Raw genomic sequence first — 24,550 nt, 5'->3', positions numbered from 1 at the left:
CAAAATCCATGAAGAACTTTTAACGTTTAACTGTAAATTTGTGAAAATTTCTGTTCAAAACCACCTTAGTTTATACGTTGAATTCCCCCTGTTTTATAAAAAAGTACTACAGAGACTCATAAAGACATTTTGTGAAACTAAATCAATAGACTGAATATAATATTATCAATGATGAAACTTGATTATCTGGATAACAATCACTTTTACATACATGATCAGTTTTGTCTGTCTGTCCTGAATCTCATTCTTAGAGTAAAGTTCTGTGCATGCAAGCCAACGTGGTCTATGTTGGCTAGTTGAATTATGTCTCCTTAGGATCTATTTATAGTACCATATCAAAAGTATCACAATTAAAAAGAGGTAAAACTTTCATATCTTCTCGTTCTCTGTCCTCAATTTATCTGGTAAAGTTACTATTCCTTTTGAGTAACAATCAGTTACTGAAAGTGTTCACTAAAATAGTTCACAACGTATTTCATCTGATGAATCACCATTTATCCATAGATTTCAGTCAAGATTACAAGGATATGCAAAATACCACAATTCCCTAGTCGGAAATTGGAGATATGAACTACAATGAAATTTCAAATCACATTTCAACAAAATTCTATTCTTAATCTTGAGTATCAAGTCTTTTTACAGCACCCATTTTACCAAGGTTTTTTTACGGGTTAAAGTTGGTAATCCCATGCTCGATCCTCCTCCTTCACCCGGGCTTGGAACGGGTAGTAACCTTAGGAGATATTCAGATGGAATTCTTAAGTATCATAAGTCAGCCAATCTTGAATGCAATCTATATCATCGGTTAAATAGTGGTATTGTAGTGAACGAGAACACGGGTGCGGACAATCGAACGTCTTTGACACGAAATTACAGAGCATCCCAATAATATCTGAGAACTATATATTAAATCGTTAATTTGCAAAATGTTCACTAATTGTCACAACATGCCTCAGACTTCATTGTTCTTACATTTTCATACAAATTGCATTCTATTCCAGCCCTTGCTTCCTTGATCTTCCCTCATATTTTTCTGCCAGACAATACATTCCTGAATCGCATAATATACTACTTATATCAATATAAGTAGCACGCATCACAGCATCAATTAAAGAAATCAAGACTTATAAAGTTTATCGAATTAAACAGATACATTATGAGTATTTCTTTACACTTATTCTAATTAATTAAAGTATAATAATTATTAGAAATCATAGTTTTAAAGAAGGTCTTATTGATAGAGAAGGCAAAACAAAACTACCGATTTAACTTTATTAACATGACTAGACAGATATACATGTTGGAACAAAGCCATAGTTAAATACCATTTATAATTTGTAAAGAAAAAAACTCAAACAAAAATTGTTCTCTATTAATAATTAGTCATCTATTCATTTGTATTAGTTCTTTTAATATTTATGATTTTGAAATGGAAAGTTCTTTTGTTAAATTTGGATTGTATGATAAGCCGACAAAGATTATCAGAACTATGTGATGTATTAACGTCATACATATTGAACAATCTGATCATACATAATATACTTGTTAAAATCACTTATATTTAAAACTAAAATATCAACTAGACAACATATACATTTAACTGTATGAGGTTGTGGAGATTATTAGGATTTTGATTTAGATCATGAATTGATTGGTGTTAGACAACCATATAAAACTTAAAAGTACTAGACGGCCGTTTTGTCCTATTGGATGCCGGCTTAATGGTCTAGCAGTTAGGAGTTCTCTCACGAGACCGAAGGTTCTGGGTTCGAATCATTCTAGCGGGATGGTAGATGTACGTTTTTAAGGAGTCCCACAATAGGACGAAACAGTCGTCTAGTGCTTTTAAGTTTTCCATGGTGGTCTAACATCAATCAGTTCATGGTCTCAATCTAAAGCCTAATCATCTCCACAACCTCATACACCTAAATTTATATGTCGTCTAGTTGATATTTTAGTTTTAAATATAAGTGATTTTAACTAGTATATTATGTATGATCAGATTGTTCAAAATGTATTACGCTAATATATCATATAGTTCTGATAATCTTTGTCGGTTTATTACACTATTCAATAATTAATTAATTATTAGACAGATCATTCTGCTACATATAACATCAGAATTATCATTCAATTGTCTAGCACCTGTAGAAGAAGAAGAAGAAAATAGAACTTACTACATTACCTCTAAGCAACTTCGTTTTATAGGATCAATTTCTAGCATACGTTTTATAATTAATTCACATTTAGTCGACATGAAATATGGAATACGATAATCACATTGGGTAATACGTCTGTGTAATTCCTAATAAGAAATAAAATAATTTATTGTATTCAAATTGTACAATGAAAATCATGTTTATAAAAGAGAAAAATTGTTTGTAAGTTTAGCACACAAATTGATTTTTGTATAATAATGCTCAATTCGATGTTGTGTTTTTAAGCCTATGGATAAATACCAATTTGTGGGCAAGTTATATGTTAGCGATAAACTAGTCAATATCGAAACACCCATTAACATCGGAATTTGATTTTATAAAGAGCTAAGTAAAACCTACCCATATTTAATTCTTATGAAGATTAAAATTGATAAATTATCTGTTGTGCAATCGTATAATGAATGTAATATTATTATAAGTTAAGTTACAAGAAACATATGCTCCCGAAGCAAACTTTGGCTGAAACTGTACTTAAACATTAAGCGTAGTCATAGGTGTTTAAAGGGTCTCTCAACAACCTCTGTGCATAAGTATTTGACCGATATAATAAATTAAATTTAATTCTTTAAACTTTCTTTTCGTTTTCTGTAACCGAATTATGTGACGTGAATTCTGATCCCCTCATAACTGGCAATGATTTAACAAAGTAATTTTACGTTAAATTTGAGTTATCGCTAAAGTATAGTTGCACTGAAAGGATTTTTTAGCCATAAAAAATTTCAATGACCAAGATGAAAATATCACCGAATTACATTCGTCATTGTGTTTGGAAAGCCGTAAATTACTTTTGAACTATTTTCGAAAAACAACAATTTAATCATGTTTAACGCTAATATAAACTAATACACTGTAAGGTAGTTGTAATTGACTGTTGAGATAATACATTATTTTATCTAGCATATTTGGATGCCGGCTCAGTGTTTTAGAGGCTAATTGTTCGTGCGAGAAACCTATAGGTCTTGGGTTCGAATCTCACGAGATGAGATCGTGGACGAGCACTTCTGAGGAGTCCTGCAATAGGACAAAACGGCCGTCCAATACTTTCAGGTTTTCCATGGTGGTCTAGCTTCACTTGACTCATGATCTCAAATATTGAAATTTAAATATTTTTTAGACACATATTAAATGAATTATATGAAAATGACTTGTTGTGGAACCTTTAACGTCAACTAACGGTTTTATTAGTAAGCTGTTTGATTCACTCGCATATCGAAAATTCCCCTTATGTAAATTTGAACAACATTTATAAACGGAAAATATTGCTCTCGATTAAGTCTTCATTAGCGTGTACTTTAAGTTTACGCGAATTCTGATCTACTTCCTGTGTTAAAATTATTATTTAAGTGACTATCATACAAATGAAAAACTGATGTATATTAGAGTAAAGAATCATAAAGATTTAAATTTGTTCACGAATGTTCTGTTTGTCCACATACGGCATTGATCTTAGCTGTTCAGTTGGATAGTGTCCAGTGTGAAGACATAGAAACATATCTATTTTCTACACATAGAGAAAACAATCAAAATTCTTACTTTTAAATTCGATGCTTCAAATGGTAATGAACCACTTATAAATAAATATAATATAACACCTAATGCCCATACATCAACTTCTGGACCGATATATTTTTCACCATTTAATAATTCTGGTGCAGCATACGGTGGACTTCCACAAAATGTATCCAATAATGATGTTGCATTAAAATGATTGGCAAAACCGAAATCAGCTAATTTAATATTATTCTTATAATCGAGTAAAAGATTTTCTGCCTAAATTGAATTGATAAATTTAAATTCAAAGAAATATAGATAGAATATTTCAAAATGGTTAGTTAAGATATGAATATTATGGGAAGATTGATCCACTAGAGTTTTAAATCAACAGAGGGAAGTGACATATAGTAAATTTATCACATGATTATAATGATCAAATAATTGGACTGATAAAACGACACTGTACTGATGATCTTCAGAGAATTTTACGAGATTTAAAGTAGTGTTTATCAGATATTTTGTGAAGTTCAAAACACAGTGGAGAATAGCACATTACTTAATAAAAAATTTGTAGAATTTGAAAATATCTTAGGTGTGAACATACAGGGAATAGAACATAGTATATAAGCCAAATTACTGAAAATACCTATTCCTGATCCAGATTTTCTTTGGGTAAAATTGACGTTCATAGTCAATTTCTAAACAGATAGTAACAAAGTTGTTGGTTGTTAATTGACCAATCTGATTTTATTTACATTTACAGTACCTTACTTTATAAATTGTTAATACAGTGTACTTGCTAATCTCTTCGATTTTACTTTAAGCAGGAGTTCATAATATTTGAGTTATGGGGACTTTTTGTCAGTTTTCTGATCGATAAATAAATATTAATATCAGATGGGTTTTGTGGATATTATAGTAATTTCAATGGTTAAGATCATGAGTCAGTTGAAGCTAGATTACCATGGAAAACCTGGAAGCAGTGGACGGCCGTCTCGTCCTATCGTAGGACTCCTCAACAGTGAGCATCCCCGACCCCGTCCTCTGCGAGATTCGAATCAGGTCTGTTGTGAGATAGTGACTCACTGAAGACAATGGTGAATGTGTCGCTCAATTTCGTGGATTAGTTTAAGTTGACGGTTCAGTGGTCTAGTGGTAAAATGCTCGCGAGCGAAACCAGTAGGTCCTGGGTTCGGAGGGCGAGGTCGTGGATGCACACTGTTGAGGAGTCCCACGATAGGACGGAACGGCCGTACAGTGCCTCCAGTTTTTCCATGGTGGTCTAGCTTCAATTGACTCATGATCTTAACCATTGAAATAAATATTAGTTGAAGGGTATGCGTAATAAATCTACAAACTTTGTAATCTGAGAAATTCTTTTTTTGGAGAATATTCATAATATTATTAGCTAATAACTTATTCATATCTTTCAGATATATAAACCTTTCACTAAGACTAAGTTACATAACAGTAATCAGTAAATATTTTCAACATTTAAGAATCTTTTGTGTACTTTATACTAGATTAATAATAAATACATTTTTTTGTTATATCTCAAATGAGTAGAAAAGTTGTATTTCCGATGTTTCGTGACTAAATGTAATCAACTTCTTCAGAATAAATAAATGACCAAATTAGATTAACACATATTTAAATAGTACAAAGGAAATAATGCAGAATATTTTTAGTACAATCAAAAACATAACTCATTAGGATGTAACAAAAAATATATTTATTATTGGTATTTTACCCAGTGATCAGTTTATTTGAAACTATCAAGTTCAACCATCGCATCGATACCTCTATATTTGGTTATTTTTTATTCAACTAAACAGTATAATTACTTAAACATACTTTTAAATCTCGGTGAACAATATTTTTCCGATGACAGTATTGTACAGCAGAAAGTATTTGACGAAATTTTCCACGTGCATCAGATTCATTCATTCGATTATGCTTCAAAAGATATTCAAACATTTCACCTTAAACATTAAAAAAAATTATCAAAATATATTTTTATATAGTATGGATTGTCTTCATGAAAGTATGTAATGATACTGTATCAGTTAAGAAGCATTGATGAAACGTTTTGATTGGTAATATTTATTGAAACCCAAATATTGTTGCTTCAGTTTTCATGGAATAGATGGCATATGGCTAGCAGTGGATCAGTGTTTAGTCCTATTTCAAACTCGTCATCTGGCTGACGCTGGATCTCAGCATTGATGTTCACACTGAGGCTCAAACCCAATGCTTTCCGCTTGAAACGCTCAAGGTATAGTTCACTTAACTACTCATTTCACACAGCCGCTGGCTTGTCCTATGGGTATGAATTCTAACTTGATTTGTAAACGTTTTTGTTACGTTGATGTTGATAATCAGAACTGAATTTCGATTAGTCTCATTTGGCATAATTGCATCCTGTTCGGACTGCCTCAATATAGTCATGACGAAATAAGTTTTTTATAGAAAAGATGTGACTGGCAGTTGATTCGAGTCTTGTAGTAGACATCATCTCAGAAATCCAGGTGTATTCAGCTGACGAGAACCAAAAGGACAAAACGCCCATTTTGGAATCTAGTACTAGTCACATTCCTTCTACTCTATTTTTACTTGTTAGTAGCAGTGATTCTCTATAGACATTAAAATGATTTTTGACCTTAAAAACACTAAAATCGCTTTCAACATCCTACAATCTCTTTCTTATTCAAAGTGAAAAGGGTAAAGATTTCATGGTAATTGAATTACCGTTGAGTGAAAATGATCAATGAATGGTTATTCAATGATAGATATTTTAAATATTCTGTTATTTTACTAAATTTGTCCTGGTGCGATTTTGAGAAGAAATAGTTCTGACATTTTTATAATATTAATTATTTTCTTAATTAAATTACAGCAAAACAATTATTAACTAATAAATTATATTAGCATGTTATTTTTCTATAGATTATATCATAGACTAACCTTAGTTAGACAGCTAATAAAAACCAAGTAAGACTACATAGCTGTTTTGTCCTAGTATAAAACTCCTCACCAGTTCTCGTTCATAACCTCATCTTTGATCAGATCAAAGACCTTCAGTTCTTGTTTAACTGTAAGACTAGTGAATCTGAATCTGATGTTTTACATTTATAACTTCAAGTAATTATCGATATATTATGAACGGTTGACGAGTCTTATATTAAGATAAAACAGTTGTCAAGTAATTCTTAGTTTAAAGTGTTTATAAAACTAAGATCATTTCGTAATGTAGACTACAAAATCCAACAATTTTCATAAATATCCTGTCCTAATGATCTACTTTTGTTAGTTATAGTAATGAATATTAAAAGTGTTGAATATGAAATTTTAATAACTACATTATATTATGATCGAGTAATATTGAAAATGAACTAAAACTGAGAAATTTCAGTCACTGAATCCTAATATAATAAATTAAACTATAGAACATACTGTAGTGAACAGAACATGGGTGGGGACAATCGATTGTATTTAACACAAAATTACAGGACTTGTTAAATAAATCTAGCAATCATAAAGTAAATGCTTAATGTGCAAAATGTTCATCGATTGTCTCAAATGACTCAGACTTTATTGTTCTTACATTTTCATACAAATTGCATTTTGTTTCCATTGTTTACTGTTCGATCCTCTTGTCTCTCTGCTTCCAGACCTTCTGTTTACGACTAACACCATATGCTACTTATGTCAACATAAGTAGCACACACCACAATACATCTAAAGCGATTAACATTATTTATTAAACAATATACACACTAAAGTGAATATGGGAAAATTACAGTACAGAAGATCATTTAGAAGGGAGATAGTTCGAAGTTATTTTAGTGAAAACGTTCATTAAGTCAAAACTCTAGAAAATGATATATAAAATCAAATTCAATCTACTATACCAGTAACTTGATACAACATTAAACACATAGACGTTCCCACTGGAATTCACTCAGAAATACTAGTGTCAGGTTTCAGAGCCCAAAAAGGATCTCTAAAGCTCTCGAATAACAGGTTAATTGGTTTATCTTTTTTATGGAACTAACACTCCAAGTATACATGACTGACCAAATTATATTTGTTAGTGCTATTGTATAAGTTTCATGACCTGAAACGTTTCACCAGTAAAACGTTTACTTTTTCAGGTCAACGTACATGTGTGAATATGCGTTTTCATGTGGGAACTTCAATAAGTTGAAATAGAAATATTAACTTACAGTAGCAAATTTACTATTAGCGTTACACGAAACGATTATCTAAATTACTTCTTATTACAGTATATTGGTGGAGAACTGAACACAGTAGTACTATTGATCGAATCACATTGATAACATTCATGACCTACGTAAATTTTGGTTCCATTACTAAAAAGTGTACGTCAGTATCTAAATCGAAAACATTTTGTTATTTTGCATGTTCAGTTACCAAGGTCGAGTTTTGACGTACATGCTGCTTTTTATTATCGTCTATGAATATATATCTGAGTGTCAGTGGTTTGAATTCCTGATTATCAAAAAGATACTTTTTCAAGAAATCCTAACTACCATTAAACTAATTTTTAAGTCTTCCAGATATTTGTCTTTAATCGTCGAACAAAAACTATCTACTGTACATAAAGCATTATTTAGAAACATTTTTATTTACCATTCTTGGCATATTCCATCACTAAATAAACATATCTTCCTGTTTCAATCACCTCGTATAACTGAACTGTAATGAAAAATGAGAAAATAAAAAGTTGTATAGAATTCAACATTCATCATATGGCGTTATATGTATATATTTTCCAGTGTAATATTTGTACATTAATGACAGGTTCATTTCTCCATTGGATAGTCACATTGTAATGAACGAGGATACAAGTGGGTACAAACGAATGTATTTAAATACAAAATTACAGAACGTCTTAATAAAATCTGAGAACCATACAGTTAATTCTTCATTTGCAAAATATCAATCAATCGTCTCAGACTTTATTGTTTTTTTATTTACAAACTAATCATTCTCTTTTCTTTGATCGTCTTAACCTTCTGACTCCAGGCACTTCACTTCTGATTGATGGAACATAATACTCATATCTGTCGATATCAGTAGAACACACCACAATATATTCGATCGATCCGATAAACGTTTTTGTGTCTTAAAATCTAATACATTGAGAAGTTGGTCAGATGATTGTTTCAACTAACACAGTCACTCCAGTACTTCAGGTGTAATAATGTAAACAGATGCATATCCTACCTGTTAATCGTATCAATTACTTAACATATTCTTAAGAACTTTCAGTTAAAAATCAGTGGTAGTCTTATAAATTATTTTGATAACTTTTAATTCACACCTGCTGCGCAAAATTCAGGATGCTAACAGAAGTAATACAAGGTTATATCTTGTATTTTATTACACTTTAATAATAAAATTTTCCATGGTGGTCTAGCTTGAATTGACTCATGATTTCAACCAGTGAAATTTCTAAAAATCTCCACAAAACCCATTCTGATAATATAAATTAAAAATGAAGTTTTGAATGTATTAATTTCCTAATGTGGTGCGTGCTACTTATATTGATATAAGTAGTATATGACTCAAGTCAGGAATGTAATGTCTGGCAACAGAAGATTGGGAAGACCAATAAAGGAAGGGCGGGAATAGAATGCAATTAGTATGGAAATCCAAGAACAATATAGTCCGACACAATTATTGAACATTTTGCGAATTGGGTATTATAGTATGATTTTTTCTATTTTACCAAGTAACTCTGTAATTTTGTGTTAAATATAATTCGGTTGTCCTCACCTGTGTTCTCCTTCACTACACTACTACTTAACTAAGGTTTAAATGAACCTGAACTAAGAAATAGGGAATTAAGCCAGTGAATCCTTTTCTAAAATATTCAACAGATGATGAGATTGATTTTTTGATTCTAAAAAATGTTCTGTCTTCATTATCACAGTATTCTTTTCTAGAATACTTAATCTATATATACATTAATAACTAATTAAATAATTCTATCATTCTTCCAAAATGATTGTCTTCTATTAATGAACATCTACATATGATATCCAGCTTTAAAGGAAACAACATCAATGTAAAATAAATATTTATTTGTTATAATTTTTAATGATTAACATTATTTATGAGTCAGTTGAAGCTAGACCACCATAGGAAACCTGGAAGCACTGGACGGCCGTTTCGTCCTACTGTGAGGCTCCTCAGCAGTGTGCATCCGCGACCTCGCCTCCTGCGAGATTCGAACCCAGGACCTACTGGTTTCGCGCGCGAGCACTTAACCATCAGACCATTGAGCCGGCTGAGGAGTCCCACAATAGGACGAAACGGCCCTCCACTCCTTCCAGGTTTTCCATGGTGGTCTAGCTTCAACTGACTCATGATCTTAACCATTGAAGTTACTACAATCTCCACAAAACCCATCTGAGATTAACATTATTGTTTCGAATCTCTCGTCAGTTGAAGAGAAACTACAAAATAAAGAAATAAATTTAATAGTTGAATTCATGAGTTCATTCAAGCTAGACCACTATGAGAAACCTGGAAGTACTGGACGACTGTTTTGTCCCGCCCCGCGGGATTCAAACCCAGGACCTATCGGTTCTGAATTCAACTATCCAATTATAAAAATCTCCACAAAACCCTATTCTAAAAATAAATAAATCTATATTATTCTACGACGTTTATTACTATTATTATTTTTTTTATTTATTGTAGTTTATGTTTGGTTTGCTCAGAAATATTTTTAATTTATTGATTTTCCCTCAAATGCGAATTCACTGTTTACTTATAACACCATTTTAATGATAACAATGTATTGAAAGCTTGAACATATACTTAATAAATTATGCATATATACAAACAATGAAGCAAGTAGTAAGTTATATAAAAAAACGTTATTAAAAATGAAACAATATTGATACTCTAGTTACAATACGTCATGTAAATGACTAAATTAAATAACCCTACGTAACTTTATTTATGGCTATTGAAGTGAAATAAATTCACTAAGGAAACCAATATAAGAAATCAATAATAGATAGACAATACTTTAATTTACAATTCGATTCAAATTATTATAGGATTCTTATAGATTGATTGTTTAGATCTTCCTATTGATATTTCAGATTGAAACTGATCAGTCTTTTAAGGTATATATATGCATTCTGTACAGATTGTTTTGATAATGGTGACTAAGTCACAATTAATTTTTTGAAAACAGAAATGGATGATGCCTAGTATTTGCATTCAGGATAAGATTTTCATTTTATTCAGGACGTGTCAGTGTGATGTATCTGAGTTTTAGAATTGATTCCCATTTCGAATCTTGAACCCAATACCGTTCACTTTAAATGCCATCACGTATTACACTTATCTACTGAGTTCAGATAACCATTGGCTTATATGATAAAGTAAATGTCAAATCATAGAGATTAATTATTTAGATTTTTCGTAGATATTTTTTGGAATGAGATTGATCAGTCTCAACTACTATATGGTTTGAATAACTGTATCAAAGAATTCATCATGTTTCGGAACCGGTCAGCGTAAACTACTCTACTATCTTCTATTGAATTTTTACGTGGATGAAAAATGTATATAAGCAGTAGTGCCTGTTGTGACTTTATGTCCAGCTAGTTATCACGTGATTTATCCACCAATCAAAATACGACCTATACAATCTTCGCACTGTGCCAAACCAATGATGTTCGACCGTATGGGCAGTCTAGCGTCCTTATTGGTCCTATGTCCGCCTAGCCAGTCCAATTGAGTCCAGAACACCCATATCAGCCTCCAGTATGCGAATCGAATCGAATCATTTATTTCAGACATACTGGTTTTATATATCAATCAAACAGACCGCAACGCACCATAAAATGGGAAATAACATTTGTACACAATAAAGCCAAAAAGTGACTGTGAACGTGGGAGGCAGTGGTCAATAAACTGAACATAGCTTAAGAACAGTAAATCGTACAATAATAAATTATAGGTCAAAATAAAGCTTATAATAAGAGGAATATAAATATACATAATCTAATTATTGAATAGTTATACCATAAGAATGTATAGATAATATTAGTCAATTAATATGTCTCAGAAGTTACTCGTGATTTAATCTTCGCTCGGATATAACAGTGCCTTTGTAAAATAAATAATTATGCTTAACTGTTATAAGTCAAATACTCCCCAGTGATGTATATTCGTGACAGCATAATAAAAATTGAGACGGGAAGAAATTTTTATTCGTATTGTTCAATTCTACACTGTAAATATTACCGTATGGATTCACTTTACAATCAATTCAACTAAGTTTCCACGTGTTTTCACGAATCATGCTACTCAAAAAATTATAACTTATACCCAATACAGACTTGGGATTTAAGTGTAAAAGTATGCTCCTTAATCCGTCGGATGTTACTTGAATTTACAATATTAAAAATAGGAAATGTATCATATTGATACGTTTTCTTTACAGATAGATTTGCTAGTTTCTCTCGCTCTCTCTCTGGTTTGTAAACCAGGGATTTGTGTTAATTCATTCCTGAAACACGTGATTATATTTATCTACCTAGCGTTGAAATAGTTTTCTCTTCCCTCTGTGATTTCGGGACTTTCAATCAAGAGTACTTTTAAGAAAAAATAAAACTCATTAGAGAGTTTTCTAGCTGTAGTATATAATTTTTTTACCATTTCAAATAAACATAAGGTACCGGATTGTTTGAATTTATAACTTTTATGAATTAAGTCACAGATTTTTTTAACAAACCTATTTCATGCAACTTATTTATAACGGTCAATATATCGTTTATTTATCCACTGACCTGTCTCACTACAAAATTTGAGTTAATATAATCAAAACAATAATAAATATTCACAGCTGATTTAAAAGGGTTCTGATATTATTACATACTGTAGTGAAGGAGAACATAGGTGAGGACAACCGAATTATATTTAACACAAAATTACAGAGTTACTTGGTAAAATAGAAAAAATCATACTATAATACCTAATTTGCAAAATGTTCAATAATTGTCTCGACCTTCATTGTTCTTGGATTTCCATACTAATTGCATTCTATTCCCGTCCTTCCTTTCTTGATCTTCCCAATCTTCTGTTGCCAGACATTATATTCCTGGCTCGTGTTATATACTACTTATATCAATATAAGTAGCACGCACCACAATACTACTATTACTACTAGCAGTACTTAATCATCTCGTATATTGACTAGATTAATAAATTCGGGGATATAACGTCATATGTCATCTTATCTTTTCGCTTTTTAATTAAATATAAATTATTGGATAAAGGCATCATTCATTTACTTGTCGAAATTTTGATCCCTTGTCAAATATTTCGTGGCAGTCGACAAGATACTCTAGGTTCCATTTATTTTTTCTAAAAGATATATACATATGTATGTATATATACAGAGTTGTATATCAATTTCAATCAGAATAGTCTTACTTTCTTATAATTTTAATGTATACACTTATCATGTGAAATCAAAGTAAATATTATAAGTGAACTACTTTTTTTTCTGTTGATTTCAATAGAAACAATGACTTAGTATTTGAATGATAAAAAGTCTGAAGTTCATTTGAATAAAAATAACTGTATCATATTCTTAATATTTTCACTGAAGTAATTATTCGTCACCAGTTAACGTTGATCATTGGATTTCATCAACTGTCTCAGTATTTACAAGTTTAATAGGTAGGAAAATATGACTGTCTGACATTTTAGTAAATCATATATTCGAGAGATGTTTGCTTGTGTTGGTATCTCATGAGAATTCCTCTATAAAATCTTCAGAAGCCAAAAAGGGAGAGTGAAAATATGTCATCCACTTAGGATATACCATAAAAACTCCCAGAAAACTAACAGATTATGTGTAACATTCTGATTGGACGAATGCCCACTGTGTTACTAAATTTAGTATACTTTAAGTAGTTTTCAGAGGTCAAATTTTCCAATTAATCTATAAATATAGTTGTTTTCTGTTCATTATTGAACTTCGGATTAAAGCTCCTTTTACTGCTTTGCATCTTTTCTTTAACACTTGGAGCTCAAGTGTAAGTGAATTCTAGAGACCTAAGAAATGACTAGTAAATCGTTATCAAGTTTTTAAGCAAATGACTTGTCTTAATCAAAGACTGTTTCTTCATATAAGGTTCTTTTCTTAATTCTAGTCATAAAACTGTTAGTGCATTGGACAATGAATCAGCTAGACCTGTTATCACTATTGCTAAGGAGTCTAATAAACTTCATTCTGTTATTAAGGAGTGTAGTTTTGACTTCAATTTCTTGAACTATTATCGTATACCATTTTTTCAGGAGATATAAGGGTTAGGGTTATTAAAAGATCCCGAAGTAGAAACAAAGAACTTAATTAGTTTATTTCATAAGTTCCACTTTCTTAAAGAAATCTCCATACAGATTAATCCTGATAGTCAAGAAATAGTCTGCGAAGTAAATGGTATGCTAATCACAACTCTGTACATACAAACTAGACTAGATCACTATGTTTTGCATGATTAAATATCGACCCGTCTGATTAATGTGATGGTTAATAAGAATTTCACGAATATCTAAACATTACAAGTCACCTGGGATAAAAAATAACTCTGACAATAGTAGATAACAAAAGCATTGATTATGTATCTAAACCTTGCTGTCAATACATGAACATTGATATTTTCATATTCCAAAAAGTATTTTATTTATTCTCATCAATATTGTTCAGCAGCTATTAAATGAAATTCATTTTTAAAAAGTTTGAACAAGTGGAAAAAATGTTTTCTCAGTTGAATGATGCCTACTTTAAAATAGGTAATCCATACAGGATGTACATATTTCAAAAAATGCGGCTGATTAACTGAAGCGCCAAACAACGATGGGAAGATTCAAACAACTAACACAAATGAACTATATTAAGTTACTTTTTGTCAACTGATAAGGAAATAACTAGTTGAAGTAAACTATTACATCATCAACTATATGTCAACAGAAAACTTATATGAATACAATTTGACTCTTACCAATATTTGGATGATTAATTGATTTGATCACTCTTACTTCTCTTGTTAACTACAATAAGAAAGAAAAGTGGATCAAGATAAAATTAGCATTTTAATTATCGAATGTTTAGTGATTTAAAAGTTAGGTTGTTTGTTAAATAAATTATTTGGACTTTTGCATTATATTGTCCTATTTATCGAAAAGTTAAATGTAATCAAAAGACCGTGGGTATCATTGACTGATGGGGAGAGGACTTCAGTTAAAGAAGGAAAATAATCAGCTGGTACAATAAAAGTCTTAAACAAAAAAAACAAAACAAATTCAAATTAAGATTTTAATAATTGACCCAATCAGTAACTGATAGTCTTTCATTTGATTTAAAAATAATAACTTAACGTTTGATCAAACCTCATTTGATCACCCGGAATTGTTTTTATTTCATTATCAAAAACATTGAACTCTCAATATGTAACTGACCAAATTTACTGACTTTTTTATGTTACAATAACATTTCTTACATTAATATGCATTACCGTGGCTTTAATCTAATCATTCTTCTTAATTTATTGGTTGGATACTGATGAATATTTAGATCAAGTAAACGGTGTTACGATAACAGTGCATTACTTTTCTTCACTGTGACAGTGGAGAATGATTTTTTGTACCTTTTTATTTTTAGTTATTCGTCTAATGAACTATTATCTGACGTTTAAATCTATATCTTCAGGATGAGAAGATAGTTGGGTTGTACTTTTCAGGCTTAAGATTACTCAACAAAGTTTGTATCAAGCACTTATTTCAATAAGAATCATTTTTCCAGTGTTACGTGTCTATTTTTTAAAGACGTGTCTTCTTGTCTAAGGTTGTCTAAATCTTCTGAAAAGACTCCTGATAGTCTTTTTACTCAACTATAGCAACTTAATTTCCTGTTATTCAGTCAGGAATCATAGTTTTTAGAACAGACAGATTTTGAAATAATAATTTGTAAGTATGTTTCGTATGGGGCCAGTAGTAAATTACAAACTTGGTTAAATTAGTGAACTAGAAAGTTGTGACTAAATGTATTATCAAGCCAATCTTCTGAGAATGCATATATATTTACGTATTTGAAAGGGAGTGGTCAATTTCAAACCATAACATCAACAAACAGAAAATACAAGCCTTTACAACTGGTTATTCGTAAGGATGTGATGATCGAATTGTTTATCACTAAATCGTCTCCGGCACCTCTACTGTAGTGAAGCTCCACATTACAATGAAGCGTTCTCATACAAAATTTGTATAACTTTTTGAACAGTTTTCATCATTTTACGACAGTTTATATCATGAGCTAATATCGACTGACAAGCGTCTAAAAATCACAAAGGGTCTACAAAGTTAATATGCCATAAATCGCTACTCTACAGTAATTAATACACCTATAAATTTTAGTTATGTCTATGACTAAAATGACGAATAGTAATTTACCTTAAATCCCTACCTTACTGAGCCTGATCTTGATCTGTATTTATCTTGTTGCTAATTAGTGAAATCATACTCTTCTTATAAGTATGACTGTTACTCATAATTATTTGTTTATTGAAAATTTCATTACTATTTGATTTATGTGTGATCTGTTACTTTTCCTAGCTGACTACATTCACCCATTTTTTGTATTCAACCAGATAATTTGTGTTTTATAAGTAGATAAAGTTTAAAGACCAAGTTTCACTTGTTTTAAATAAGGTTACGACTAGACCCTGATTCCACATCTTTGCAGAACGTGCTTGAAAATAAGCGTCTAGACAAATAAATCAAAGAACAACCTCAACTTTATGTAAACGTATTACAGTTATGAATTGTATTGTCCAATCCGATATTTCAAACTTTAGGCTTCAGTAGATTCAAAATATAGTGAGACAACCGTCCCGTGCCACTGATGGGTGACTGTTTTGTTTCAAATAAGGTTGGACTCTATCCATCATGATGTCTCTCCAGAAGACTAAGAATCCATCTCATAAAGAGTCAATAGGGAGGAGTTTGAATAGTTTGTGGAGAACAATTCACTTTTTGCGAACAGCTTTCAGTAGCATTGGCTTCTAATATTTCAGATCACCAGTACAAGTTAATCATTCTGATTGCAAAACCTGGAGGTGACATATGCGATCCAGTGAAAGGCTTTCGGGGCATCACTCTTCTCTCAATACCGGGAAAAGTCTTCAACAGGGTATTGTAAAACAGAATGAAGGACTGCGTAGACGCCCAACTTCGATCGTGTACAGATCAAATCGCAACTCTATGGATCATTGTGGAACAATCAATTGAATGGAATTCATCACTCTACATCAACTTCAATGACTACGAAAAAGCATTTGATAGCGTGGACAGAACAACACTATGGAAGCTTCTTCGACTCTACGGCTTGCCTCAGAAGATAGTCAACATCATACAGAATTCCTATGATGGATTAAACTGCAAAATTGTGCATGGAGGACTGTTGACAAAGTCGTTCGAAGTGAAGACCGTCGTCAGGCAAGGTTACTTACTCTCACCCTTTCTCTTTCTCCTGGTGATCGACTGGATCATGAAGACGTCAACATCTGGATAGAAGTACGGGATAAAGTGGACATCTAGGATGCAGCTGGACGATCAAGACTTCGCAGATGATCTGGCCCTCCTATTGCAATCACAACAACAAATGCAGGAGAAGACGATCAGTGTAGCAGCAGCCTCAGCAGCAGTAGGTCTCAATATACACAAAGGGAAAAGTAAGACTCTCTGATACAACACAGCATGCACCAATCCAATCACAATTGACGGAGAAGATTTGTAAGATGTAAAAACCTTTACATATTTGGGCAGCATCATTGATGAACATGGTGGGTCTGATGCAGATGTGAAGGCGCCGAACGGCAAAGCAAGAGCAGCATATTTACAACTGTGGAACATCTGGAACTCAAAGCAACTGTCAACCAACACCAAGGTCAGGATTTTCAATACAAATGTCAAGACAGTTCTACTGTGTGGGGCGGAAACCTGGACAACTACGAAAGCCATCATCCAGAAGATACAAGTGTTTATCAACAGTTGTCTACGCAAAATACTTCGGATACATTGGCCGGACACTATTAGCAACAACCAACTGTGGGAAAGAACAAACCAGATCCCAGCGGAGGAAGGAATCGGGAAGAGTCGCTGGAAGTGGATATGACACACACTGAGGAAAGCATTTAACTGCGTTACCAGGCAGGCCATCACTTGGGATCCTTAAAGTCAAAGAAAAAGAGGAAGACCGAAGAACACATTACGCCGAGAATTTGAGACAGGCATGTGAAGAATGAACAAGAATTGGATAGAACCAGAAAAGAAGGCCCAGGACAGAGTGGGTTGGAGAATGCTGGTCGGCGGCCTATGCTCTATTGGGAGTAACATGCATAAGTAAGTAAGTAAGAAAGGCTTTCGACAGCCACTGTCGAAGAATTCTGAGTGAAATAGTTGTCCAGTGTTCTTTGGATTTCAGACTTTTTTAGTCGATATCAGTCTATGATGAAATGTATGATGGATTTAAATTACTCTTCAAAATAATCGTACTAAACAATTCCTATTTCATTCACTTATTTAATTACGTATATGTATAAAGTTTGTGTGAAATAAACTTTTCGAATAACTTTTCCTGGTAGTTTTATTGGTTAGTCTTTAAACCAACTATGCTCAAAACCAGAAAAATGTTTGTAAGCTGATTAGTTCAAGGAAAAATAAGCTAACGAATAAGAGCTCTAGTGATAAAGATAACGAAACAACCACTCAGGGTTTTCATGCTTTAAATGATTGTCTAATTCTGACCAGTACATGATTTCAATGAAATTCAACATTCTTCACAACCTTATACTGACAATACAATAATAATCATATGGTATTATAAATTCTGTAACGAACAGCTGGAATAAGTGAACACATAAAAAATATTCATGATACTTATGTTTGCAAAATGTAACTGTAATGATTGACACTAAACAACATGTACTAAGACAGGTATAAACTTGTGAATTAAACATCGTAAACAAGTGAATTATACACTTCAAAAATTGACTCAATAAATATTTGCATATTAACGCTCTCCTTTCTGTATGTGTTTTAATGTAACTGCACTATAATTGTATTGATAAATAAAACAATGTGCTTATGTAATACATAATATAATAAAAAATAAAGTGTTTTACAGATTGCTTAGACTACCCACAAACTTCAGCAATAAAATAAAACTAGGGAAATCAGATGGAACTGCTTTAATCAAGTAAATTTTATCTGATACACTTGTAAGTTAATTCAGTTACTCACATCTCAAGTAAATTTGTAAATTAATGTATCAGTATTATGCAAGAAACTATAGAGACTTTAAAAGGACACTCACAAATTGATTTTTAATCAGCGAATCAGTAAATTACGTATCGTGGATGCGCACTGCTGAGGAATCCCATAATAGGACGAAATGGCCGTCCAGCTTTTCCGGGTCTAGCTTTAATTGCCTCATTATCTTAACTATTAAAATTACTATAATATCCACGAAAACCCCTTCTGAAGAAATGGCTTACATTAAGTCACGAGACGACAGAAATACAAATTTTCTACTTATTGGGATATAACAAAAAATATATTTATCGACTGTTTAAGAGGGATTCAAGTGTGGATTATGTTTATCTTATATTACGTGGAAATATATTTAGATAGCATCAAATGATTGAAATGAAATCCTCAGTGAAAATTATACTCGTTTATATGCAGAACTCGCCCACTAAATTAACGGGAAAGAGATCGAAAATGCCAGATATTTTAATTTTGTAGAACATTCAAAAATAGATGGATAACCTCATACCTTTTCTATTTTACACAGATTATTAATGTTGAACTTGTTTTCATGCGGACTCAGTAAAATATTGGATTGAATGAAATTTTTGATTGAGATCATGAATTGATCCATGTTAGACCACCATTAAAAACCCGGAGACCTAAGGTCCTGTGTCCGAATCCCATGTGCGGTATCATGGATGGGCACTGCTCAAGAGTTTCATACAAGGATGAAACGGCCGTCCAATGTTTTCAGATTTTCAGTGGTGGTCTAACATTGGTCCATTCATGATTTTAATCAAAAACTCATTAATCTCTACAACTCCATACTGAATGAAATTTATTAAAAAGACTCATTAAAAGACAAAATCTATGTAATAAAAACAAGATGTCATGAAGCGGTTCAAAGTGATTTTAATAACTTTTCCGCTTAGTTTTATTGCTAAAAAATAATCACGTACTAAAGGATCCATTCATTTTTATAGTTAAGCGATAGTAATAAAATATTTATGAAGAAAGTTACATTTACTTATTTCTAGACATTGTTTCAAAACTTTCAACAATATTCAATGTTTCAATAAAGGTTCAGTTGCTCAATATCGATTTTTAATGGGTTTTTAAATGATTCTTTTCAAATAATTAATTGTAATGGATGTGTTTTATATTAAAAGAAATACTGATAAGTGATGGTGATGAATCGCCAATGTTGTAATATACAATTAACAAGTGTTTTATTTATCTATTTATTTGCTTTAACACATAGATATTGGTGCAAGAAGGCACCAAATACATATGCGCCACATAAATCTCATTTGATATGTGTGAGGGCTATGATACTGCCCGGGTGCCCAAACCGAAACAGGTGGTTTTCTTAGGGAGCCACACCCGGAGCCTTCGACCTGAAGGTCTGATCCACAAGGCAGTGGAGCATCGTAAGGAGATGCAGTCCCATGGTAGCCGGTGACCAACGATCGGTTCATACGCCATCTATTTTCTCAGGGTACTGGAGCCCATGTGCACTATTGGTCTGGAATCAGGGTTTTGCAACTCCCCTAGGTGAACTCTCCATGTCCACCAATCCGGTTAAAGCGCCGAACATTCGCTTTTTGTCCTCTCGATTTCGTAAACAACACCCGTGGTGCGAGAAGTTAGTGAGTAGGACTTCCCTGACAGAGGCTATATAGGTGTGGCCATGTGAGAGCATTTCGAGAGGGAGAACGGACTCTCCCCACTCTCGGCCGTACCAAGGCATTTGGGGGCAATAAAAAGTGTTTACATTAGTTTATGGAAATATGTAGTTAGAATAAATGTAGCTATACCATTTTCCTATGTTTAAAAGATGAGTTTTAGATAAAACATTTACATACTTGCTGAGTTAAAAATAATCTCTGACATTTCAATGAACAACATACTACTTTGTCGAATAAGTACATTAATTGAGGTTATATAAATTTTATTTTGAAAATATTAATTTATATCAGTGCTTACCTTTTGGGAGGATGTTTCTACCTCATCTTCATCTTGATTATTCCAAGCTCTAGTGGAACTTATCAGGATTGTGTCTGTTTATCTGTCTCATTTAGCATTTCTTAATCAATATTTAAAAAGATTATATTTTCATGAATGAAACAAAATTGCAGAATGTTATGCTTGATGAGTGGCTGTTGTGATTTTATATAGTCATCAAATTACGAACGCGAAACCTATGGATATGCGGAGTTTAAGGTCTTGAATTTCTTGGATAAATAACTTACTTATATAGATATTAAAACTGGTATCAATTCGTGGCTGGATAAAGATAGCTCATCAAAGTTAGAGTACCTTAAATTGATAGGTTTTTCGGTTAAATACGATCGATGTTTTGTTTATTTCTGTTCATAACTAATAACCTCAATAAAAAAGTTTTTTTATCACATTAATTAGACTGTCTATGTGTTGATACCAAAATATACTTATGAATTTTGACTGGACAATATATAATAATATGTCAATGGTGGAGAAGATTTGTAGCTCAGGTGGATGATTTTGGTGGAGTTTTGTTCTCTGAGCTGGATGGTTTGGTCGTGGTCGATTGGAAAAATGTGGAAATCTTAGATAGAGGAAACTCCAAAAACACCAGAGAATTTTTAGGAGCCTGGCACTCAGGTCAATCAGCAGTCAACAAGCATATGGAAATCAATCCAGTTTACCAACCAATCTGGAAAATCATGCACAAATAAAGGAACAAAAATCAAACCAATGGGAGACACAACCAAAACAAAGAAGCAAAAAATGACAAATTTAAGGTCAGTAAGAACCAATAAACATCGAGGTGCACAGAACAAACTGTGAAATACATATGAAGAAATTCGAACACTTCACTTCTATCTGAAGTTTGTGCTGACGATGTCGTTTAGAAGAACGATGAAAGCTCCACAATCAAACCATCCAGCTCAGAGAACAAAACTCCACCAAAATATGTCAATACATAACATGTGTATTTTTCATAATTTCTGTATTTTATAAAGTAATGTAACACATTTTTGTAAATATTTAAATAAACAATGTTAAGTGTCAAATGAATCTAATTATACTTCCATTACAAGTAATATTATTTTAAAAAAAACAATGTACAATAAACGAGCATTGAACATTTAATGCACTTACTTTATCTCGGCAAGTTTTATACATTTTAATTTTATCAATCATTTTGATCGCAACCTGTAGATTAAGGTATTAATTAATAGTTGTCGATGAAAGGAAATTATGGAACCGAAAATAAAAGAAAATAAAAACAAAATATCTAAGTAAAAATTAGATTAAAATTCAAATTTTATAAGATAGTAGATATGAAGTAAAGACTGATGATATTGGTCTGAATGACAATGAAAGTTTTACAATTGGACCACCTAAGTTAGAGAATTCAACAACACTAGAATCATCCATCTGTATTCTACGTTTTCTTCATCATAATAGGATATAACTAATAATAGAACCATTTGAATGTGTATACAATATCATCTAATATAGAATACGTTGGTCATGATTGAAGACACGGTAGTTTTTTGCTGTATCATGTATCTTGTAGTGACCTACTTTTATCAGGAGAACGCGATTGATGTTATGGAAACAATTATTATTATAACCAATTGTACCAGGGATTGTTTTACCGTACTTGTTTGTTTAACTGTACCAAAACACATACATTCTTCCGTTGATTGTGACCTTGTACGAATTCGGTTACGTTCAGTAAACACACTTGTAACCTGGCACGATCTCTGTATTCTTTCGGTACCACGAGATTGCTAACAAATACATCTCGACTACAGCCATTAACTGCCTTCTGATATTTGGCTTACGGGGGATTTTATCGGTCAACTGGCACGTAGTCTTCCCGTAGTGGTGATCATAGTCAACCGCGACTCGACGTCGCACTACAATCTTATGACTAAATTCATGAATACAAGAATTCATAGTGTGTTTCTAACGTTTTAATGATTAAAGTATGATTTGAAATGTTTCTATGATTTAGTAATTTATATCATCAATATATTGTTAAAACAATCACTGAAATAATTTATAGTCCTATTTTTTTTTAAATTTGTCAATCTCAGTACTTAAGTGTATTTACATAAAGATCTAGATATTTTAGAAATCCTTAATCCATAAATAGACCATATTTGCATAAGAAATAATCTTAATATAATTAAACATTTCCCATTTAGTGTATATACAGTTCAATATGATCGAATATATCAACAATCTAACATATACTCTAACATTCATTTTTGCAAAGTTGTTTTTAGATTATAAATTTCGAAGTTACGCAGGTTAGTTTTAATTAATATTTCCAAAGAATTTTGAACAGGCAAGTGATTTAAAATATCCGCTAGCGAAAATGTTCATTTTTTTTGGCGGAAAATATAATTCCTAATGACTCTAGTTTTTGAAAAAAATTTGTAATTTTCATTTGATAAAAGTATTCAGTTTACTTTTAGCTAGATGATGGCTTTCTAATTATTGTCATCAAGCTGGAAAAATTCTATTTATGTATAAAACTTTATCGTCTATTCATCTGTTACGTTGTGTCATCTTATTTATCGAAAAATAGTTCCCATCAAGGACAGGTACTTCATCTTATTTTAAGATGTCGTACAAGTGCTACTCATGATTGCATACAAAACTGGATCAAATCTCTATATAGCTCAAATACATACGATAACTTTAGAGATTAGATCGAAAACTAATGATGGAGAGATTTATACTTCAGTGAATTCGTGATGAAGCATTCAGTTTTTATTATTGTTTAATGAAAACACTTTTCAACTGATGTAATTAGTGTATGCATTTAAGGATATTCAAGAATTAAGATTGAAATTCACAGAAGGAAACATTTGTAAATTATACAAAAAAATTAATGAAATATCATGTAAATCTCTGATCAAACAGGTAAAATTCACGTATCTTATGTTTGCATTCCGTTTGATTTATAAAACACATAATGAGTAATGATCTAGTCTATTTGTTTACTCATCTAGTAATCATTGTTATCAGTTTGCAATTTTAAAATTCCAACATAAGTTGAAATTTCAACAAAATCACGAATCGATGGAAAAAACTTTAAAGCGCTGGATGACTATTTCGTCCTAGTATAGGGCTCCTCGGAAGTGTTCATCAACAATCCTATAGTGAGGAATCGGACCCAGAGCCTTCTGTATGTCGTGCGAGCACAATTTGCAGACCAATCGACCAGGATGAAACGATGTACAGTAAAGTTCAACAATCTCTACATTTTCATACTAGGAATTACCACTTGTTCACAAGCGACTAGCTTCGAGATCGAATTTGGTAAGCTCTTGTGAGAAGCCACAGCTAGTGGAGCCAAACAGTATCAGACGTATAGAAGGCGACCATCGAAGATAATGGAAAATGATCGCGCAATATCGTAGACTGATTGGAGACAGGATTGTACACCATTGGTTACCAGCTCAGTG

General features: G+C 32.1%; 1 protein-coding gene across 1 annotated transcript in view; it reads right to left on the bottom strand.

Moving 5' to 3' along the window:
- MARK4 (MAP/microtubule affinity-regulating kinase 4) overlaps positions 1-24,550 on the bottom strand; it is a gene marked incomplete at both ends in the record, with an annotated part of 55,842 nt that overhangs the window by 17,201 nt on the left and 14,091 nt on the right. Inside the window, 6 exons of the mRNA XM_051218395.1 lie at positions 2,186-2,305; positions 3,753-3,989; positions 5,568-5,695; positions 8,367-8,432; positions 14,774-14,822; positions 22,224-22,277. Coding sequence (XP_051073203.1) covers positions 2,186-2,305; positions 3,753-3,989; positions 5,568-5,695; positions 8,367-8,432; positions 14,774-14,822; positions 22,224-22,277 — 654 coding nt within the window. The remainder of the gene's footprint in view (positions 1-2,185; positions 2,306-3,752; positions 3,990-5,567; positions 5,696-8,366; positions 8,433-14,773; positions 14,823-22,223; positions 22,278-24,550) is intronic.

The sequence above is a fragment of the Schistosoma haematobium genome, chromosome 1 (genome assembly GCF_000699445.3).
Source record: "Schistosoma haematobium chromosome 1, whole genome shotgun sequence".
In the NCBI taxonomy this organism is placed as follows: domain Eukaryota; kingdom Metazoa; phylum Platyhelminthes; class Trematoda; order Strigeidida; family Schistosomatidae; genus Schistosoma; species Schistosoma haematobium.
The sequence above is the reverse complement of the archived record's forward strand: the minus strand, read 5'-3'. Positions and strand labels throughout refer to the sequence as shown.